Genomic DNA, 6,000 nt, shown 5'->3' with positions numbered 1-6,000 from the left:
ATTCTATAGATTGAAATCTCTCGAAACTCTGATTCTCTCCGGCTGCTCGAGGCTCGGGAAGTTGGATGATGCTTTAGGGGCATTGTCAGCTTTGTCAACCCTTCTCGCGGATTTCACGGCTATTGCGGAAGTGCCCTCTTCGATTGTTCATCTCAAGAAACTGAAAAGTTTATCTCTCTGTGGATGCAAAGGATCGTGGAACGGCTCCAGCCCTTGCGGCACTCGTCTTCTTCCGGTTTCGTTTAAGGGCTTCAGCTGCCTAAGGACTTTAAGGCTAAGTTACTGCAACTTACCCGACGAGCTGATTCCAGAAGATCTCGGGACTTTGTCTTGTCTTGAGGAACTTGACTTACGTGGAAACAACTTCCACGAATTGCAAATCGACTTCGCTACTCTTATAAATCTCCGGATTCTTCGTCTGGATAATTGCTCGAAACTGAAATCCCTTGTCGGTTTACCTGCGAGCTTGAAATCCTTCTACGCAACTAACTGTGTCTCGTTGGAAAGAACTCCGGATCTGTCCGAATGCTCGTTTCTGCAGGCTCTGCATCTCACCAACTGTCTCAACCTGGTCGAGACCCCGGGACTGGATAAACTGAAAACAGTCAGAGTTATCCGCATGGAAATGTGCAACCGCATAGAAGATTCTTTCAAAGAAAGTGTCCTGCAGGTCTGTTTTCATTCCCGGTTTTATTGAATAATGTCTCTTGGTATATCAAATAATCGTAACGAAGAGAAATCGATTCACTTATGAACTTTTTACTAGTATAAGTGTTTCTGGTATAGGGATGGACTGTCAGCGGCTATGGTGGCATATTTATCCCGGGATCTCGGCTTCCAAGCTGGTTTAGCTTCAAGGACGAGAAAAAGTCGGTCTCTTTCACCGTTCCCGAAACTATAAGCTTTGAATTGATGGGATTTACATTATGCACCCGTTACACGAGCCATCTAGACGATGAGATGTGTGTATATTCTCCGCATATCACGGTGAAGAATCACACCAGAGGCAGTGTCTGGACCTGCAGACCGGCAACACTTCATATCCGTATGTATCGGACTGAGCACCTTTGGCAAGGTCACCTCTCCAACGAAAGTTTCAGGTTAGAAACAGGAGATCGGGTGGAAGTCGTGGTGGATTTCGGCGATCAAGTTACTGTTCTAGAGACAGGTGTCGCCCTCGTCTGCCAAGCAAGAGAGGATTACACTGAATCTTTGTGTAGAGCAGCCATTGAACATGCCAGTGCATTAAAAAAGCCGCTGAGTCTTCCCTCTATTGAAGAAGAGAAGATCAAAGATGTATACGTAGCAAACCGATGCATTACTCGCTCCGAAATCCCGAGGTAATGAATCTTTCGAAACCTTTTTTCTTGTAGAGAAAGTAAAACCGATGTAAACTCGATGTTACCCAAACTTGGATAGTTCAATCGGTAAAACACGCTTTCCATCTGTCTCTTCCCGAGTTCGAATCTCAAATTTGGAGAAGAGCATTCGTATTCGTATGGGCTTGTCCGGTACCTCACACTAGTCTGGATTTCGGTTTGCAGGCTGTCAGGAAAGGAGATACTGCCCGTAAAGAAGAGTTATCCCCGAGTTTTCGGGTAAGTGAACTGCAGAAAAAAAAAAACAGAACAAGATCTTGTCTTCTTTCAACACCTTTCAGTTCAGGAACTGTTGTGATGAAACAATTTGTCTGTTTCAGGATCGGACGACTGATTCCAAGAACATTTGTGGGAACGCTCGGTTTGTTTACATTCTTTGTTGTTATGGGTATTATCGGAGGGATCAACAGCTGAACCAGAAAGGACAGGGAATCCTCATATTTCTGGTTTCTGCCGATTGAATCAGCCACGTCAATGGGTTAAAATTACAGGTTTAATTCGAACCGGTTTCCCGGTTGGATTTTAATAAACCGGATAGAACCGGCCCACCCTTTTATTTTATTTCAAACACCTTTGAAGTGTTAGAGAAAGAGGACAGTAAGTTAAATGTTTCGTTGAAACAGAAGAATGAGTTACTCTGGTTCTTATAACCATTTACTTCAAATATAAAAAAAAAATCTCTTGAAACTTAAATGTCACTGTAACTCTTGCAGTTAATAAGCATTGACTGTAAAATAAAAACCGGTAGCTTTTTTAACCCTATAAATTTCATATGTTTGTTTCTGGTTTCACATACCATCGAGAACCGTATTTGTTTCTTGTTATATTATTATCTGCACAATGGAGAGCAAATGGAGGGTGATCTTTTCAACGTTGCTAGTTGTCAGTTTGTGCATCACTGATTGCGCGAAACAAAGCCTAGCGGCGGAAGGGCAACAACCGCAGCAACTTCCCGGTTTACCTGAACTCTTCCCGCCCGGCGTTCCCGGTTTCCCTGGACTTTTCCCGCCCGGTTTACCCGGTTTTCCGGATTTGACAAAATGCGGGTCGACGTTGTTCAACATTCCGGGATGCTTGCTGCAAATATCAACGTCAATTTTCACTGGGCAGTTTGGAAACGTGGGAATTCCATGTTGCAAGGAACTTTTGGATTTAAGTGAAAATTGTTTACCATCCATTTTTCCTTTAAATCCGTTTGTTCCCCTTCTCAAAAGTAGTTGTTCCAAGGCTGTGGCGGCTCCTCCTGCATCAAAGTAGAATGTAGGAGTTTTTGGGTTTTTATATTTCGCGGAGGTAGAAGTTTGCAAGAGGATCTATGTCTCTGTTATTGATAAAGATATTGAAATAATTATGTTTAGTAATAACATCTTTGGTCTCGATATAACAATTTTATTTGCGACAGATTTTACTCTCATTCTATCGAAAATCATTGAGAATCCAGTCTCTATTTGATTATATTTGGGCAGATATGCACATCTATATGCATGGAAACAATACTAACTTATCCAAGAACGTTTTACGTACACTTTTTCTATCAATAAGAAAGAGGAAAAAACTGTTTGTGTATTCACAGCAATGAGACAAAAATATTTGTGTTTTCTTAAGAAAACATCTTCAATGGAGCTGAGAAGTTAGGGCGACGAAAACATGTTGGGGACAGGGGATTGTCAGTCTGCCCATCGGATGGCTGAAACCAAACTCCTCTTCAGATCTACGAAGCAGTTGTTGAAAGGAAGGGTGATCCAAGTACGAAAGAGGCACCAAATATCTCGTCTTCTCTCCCTCGCCGACGTACACTGCAATGTGTCCCTTTGGTACTCTGTTTAGGATCTTCTTCCCACCCATTAGACCTCTCACCAATGCCATTTCTATTGTCTTCTGAATATAGTTCGAGGGAGAAAAAAAAAAGAACTTTAAATTTTCTTGTTTTTGTTGATGCTAAGAGGTTGTTGTGTTTTGGGAGATGGAATTTGGTTCTGTATATAAAGATGATCGACCAGAGGTTTCATGGGGCATGCACATTGACAGTTCACATGGTTTTGTCTCCTTCATGTTAAACCACAAATGCTGTATGATTGCAATATATGATGGTGGGTCAAGTTAGCTCAAATCTTAAATGGAAGAGGGTCAATCATCATTTCTGGACAGCTTCACAAGGGTTTGTCTTCTCAATGTTTTTAGAATGGATAATGAAAAGATGAGAGGCCACCATCATATGCTCTTGTCCATGACATGGATTTCGAGATTGTATTGACCTGAAGTCCCAACCAACATGGCAACATTCATTCACTATTTATCACTCTTCTTTTTTTGACGATTTCAAAGAACAAGTCCACATGATTGAAGACAATTTTTCTGTGGACATAATCCAGTTCGGGCCGGCAAAACACTAACCCAGAATTCTTCTGTCGACTGAAAGACAAAGCCATGTGATGGTTGGCGCTTATTAGCTGATTTTCCTTGGCGCCAATTACGAAGGCCCATCTTCAAGTGCCAACTTCAATCTATAAATACATGTTACCAAGTAACTCTCTTGAACTACACAAGAAAGCTGTCATCTTTGGCAATAAGGGTAAACAGAGAAGAAGACTTTTACACATCAGATCCATGGCTTTCCGGGTTCTTCGCAGTCTGCAATCCAAGCAAATTTTCCGCCAAGCAAAATCATTCATGCCCTCAAACTCCAGCGGTGTTCCAAAGGGGCACCTTGCGGTTTACGTTGGGGAAAGCCAGAAGAAGAGATTCTTGGTCCCGGTATCGTTCTTGAACGAGCCTTCGTTTCAAGATTTGCTGAGAAAAGCCGAAGAAGAGTTTGGATTCGATCACCCGATGGGAGGACTCACGGTACCCTGCAGCGAAGAAGTCTTCGCGGATCTCACATCTCGGCTCAGCAGTACATTATGATGCAACAATACCAGTTTTGTACATTTTTAATCGGATTTTTTCCCCGAGAAAAGATAGGACAGGGAAAACTCTCTTCGGAGGAACTAATGTAACATAGATTTGTCTTAACGTTTTAGTGAGTTGAAGGATCGAAGATTGTGAGCAAATTCTTTCCATTGAGTTATGCAAATTGTTGTCCTTGAGAATCATGGGTCCTTCAAAGGCAGCCACAACAGAAGACTTGACTCTCAAACTTTCAAGAACGATAAGATTTGGACAAAGTCCTAAAATAAAAATATTAGATAAAAATCTTACATGTGACTTCATCTTTAACGCATCGAATTAAATGTTTCATTGAAACAGAAGAACGAGTTACTGCATGACTGTAATTTTAGGCTCTTGTAACCATTTACCACAAATAAAAAACTAAATATCACTGTAACTCCTGCAATTAGTAAGCATTGAATGTAAAATCAAAACCGGCAGCTTTTTTGACCCTATAAATTTCACATATGTTTATTCCTTTCTCATATCATCCAAAGCATTTTGTTGGTTAGAAGAAGAAAGAAAACAAATCGTCCTATTTCTTGTTGTTTATTATCTACATAATGGAGAGTAAGTCGAGAGTGATCTTTTCAATTATGCTAATTGTGAGTTTGTGCCTCACTGATTGTGTGAAACAAATTCTAGCGGCGGAAGGGCAACAACCGCAACAACTTCCTGGTTTTCCAGGATTCTTCCCGCCCGGTGCGGGGTTTCCGGATTTGACAAAGTGTGGATCGACACTCTTCAACATCCCGGGATGCTTGTTGCAAATATCAACGTCAATCTTCACAGGACAGTTTGGAAATATCGGAATTCCATGTTGCAAGGAACTTTTGGATTTAAGTGAAAATTGTTTACCATCCATTTTCCCTCTAAATCCGTTTGTTCCTCTTCTCAAAAGTAGTTGTTCTAAGGCCGTAGCACCTCCTCCTCCATCAAAGTAGATTGTTGGAGATTTTGGATTCATATATGTCGCGATGGTAGAAGTTTGCTATCTATGTCATTATTTGCAAAGATTAATGTAATAATATTTAGTCAAGAATCAATAACATCTTAATTTAGTCCCAATATAATTGTTTTTTATTGCCCACCGATTTTTCTAACTCAGAAAGAAACAAAGTCATATTTTGAGCCCACAAAATCATTGAGAATCCAAATTTTGGGTAGAGATACATTTACATGTATGAAACCATTACTAACTTCTCCAAGAACATCCTCTACATAGAAATGGCTTCCCCACAAAGAAGAAAGAGGAGAAAACTGTGTGCGTGTATTTACATGGAGAAAAAACTCAATCGCTACACTGAGACAAAAATATGTTGGTGTTTTCTCGCCAATGGAGCCGAGAAGTTAGGGCGACGAAAACATGTTGGGGACAAGGGATTGTCAGTCCGCCCATCGGATGGCTGAAACCAAATTCCTCTTCGGATTTACGAAGCAGTTCTTGAAAAGAAGGCTGATCCAAGTACGAAAGAGGCACCAAATATCTCGTCTTCTCTCCCTCTCCCACGTACACTGCAATGTGTCCATTTGGTACTCTATTTAGATTTTTCTTCCCACCCAATAGACCCCTCGCCAAAGCCATTTATGTTGTGTTATGAATATAGATCGAGAGAGAAAAAAAAACTTTGGATTTCTTTTTTTGTTGATGCCAAGAGATTGTTATGTTTTGAGAGATAGAGTTTGGTTATGT

General features: G+C 40.9%; 5 protein-coding genes across 6 annotated transcripts in view; 3 read left to right on the top strand and 2 right to left on the bottom strand.

Annotated features, from left to right (window-relative positions):
• LOC104811143 (TMV resistance protein N-like) overlaps window positions 1-1,990 on the top strand; it is a 4,927-nt gene extending 2,937 nt beyond the window's left edge. The window contains exons 6-9 of the mRNA XM_010537748.2: window positions 1-670; window positions 787-1,340; window positions 1,545-1,598; window positions 1,700-1,990. The exon at window positions 1-670 is cut by the window's left edge and continues 1 nt beyond it. Of these exons, the coding sequence (XP_010536050.1) occupies window positions 1-670; window positions 787-1,340; window positions 1,545-1,598; window positions 1,700-1,793 (1,372 nt within the window). The 3' untranslated portion in view covers window positions 1,794-1,990. The remainder of the gene's footprint in view (window positions 671-786; window positions 1,341-1,544; window positions 1,599-1,699) is intronic.
• Window positions 1,991-2,092: 102 nt separating this feature from the next.
• LOC104811142 (auxin-responsive protein SAUR21-like) lies at window positions 2,093-3,321 on the bottom strand. Of its 2 annotated transcripts, XM_010537747.2 has the most exons (3): window positions 2,904-3,321; window positions 2,551-2,622; window positions 2,093-2,456 (listed from the first exon to the last, which is right to left on the bottom strand). In XM_010537747.2, exon 1 carries the CDS (start codon window positions 3,243-3,245, stop codon window positions 2,994-2,996), a length of 252 nt encoding a protein of 83 aa, XP_010536049.1. In that variant the 5' UTR covers window positions 3,246-3,321; the 3' UTR covers window positions 2,093-2,456; window positions 2,551-2,622; window positions 2,904-2,993. The 2 variants fall into 2 exon arrangements, with proteins under 2 accessions (XP_010536049.1, XP_019057790.1); XM_019202245.1 differs by having other exon boundaries at window positions 2,551-3,321.
• LOC104811299 lies at window positions 2,220-2,636 on the top strand. Its single transcript, XM_010537960.1, has one exon. The coding sequence runs from the start codon at window positions 2,220-2,222 to the stop codon at window positions 2,634-2,636; it is 417 nt and encodes a 138-aa protein (XP_010536262.1).
• A 496-nt stretch (window positions 3,322-3,817) lies between the features above and the next one.
• Window positions 3,818-4,471, top strand: LOC104811140 (auxin-responsive protein SAUR21-like). The gene has a single exon (XM_010537744.2). The coding sequence runs from the start codon at window positions 3,894-3,896 to the stop codon at window positions 4,281-4,283; it is 390 nt and encodes a 129-aa protein (XP_010536046.1). The 5' UTR covers window positions 3,818-3,893; the 3' UTR covers window positions 4,284-4,471.
• A 959-nt stretch (window positions 4,472-5,430) lies between these two features.
• LOC104811141 (auxin-responsive protein SAUR21-like) lies at window positions 5,431-5,982 on the bottom strand. Its single transcript, XM_010537745.2, has one exon. The coding sequence runs from the start codon at window positions 5,890-5,892 to the stop codon at window positions 5,599-5,601; it is 294 nt and encodes a 97-aa protein (XP_010536047.1). The 5' UTR covers window positions 5,893-5,982; the 3' UTR covers window positions 5,431-5,598.
• Between the last annotated feature and the right edge of the window lie 18 nt (window positions 5,983-6,000).

This window comes from Tarenaya hassleriana, unplaced genomic scaffold (assembly GCF_000463585.1).
Source record: "Tarenaya hassleriana unplaced genomic scaffold, ASM46358v1 Cleome19, whole genome shotgun sequence".
Taxonomy (NCBI): Eukaryota; Viridiplantae; Streptophyta; class Magnoliopsida; order Brassicales; family Cleomaceae; genus Tarenaya; species Tarenaya hassleriana.
This window is presented reverse-complemented; position numbering and strand designations above follow the sequence as displayed.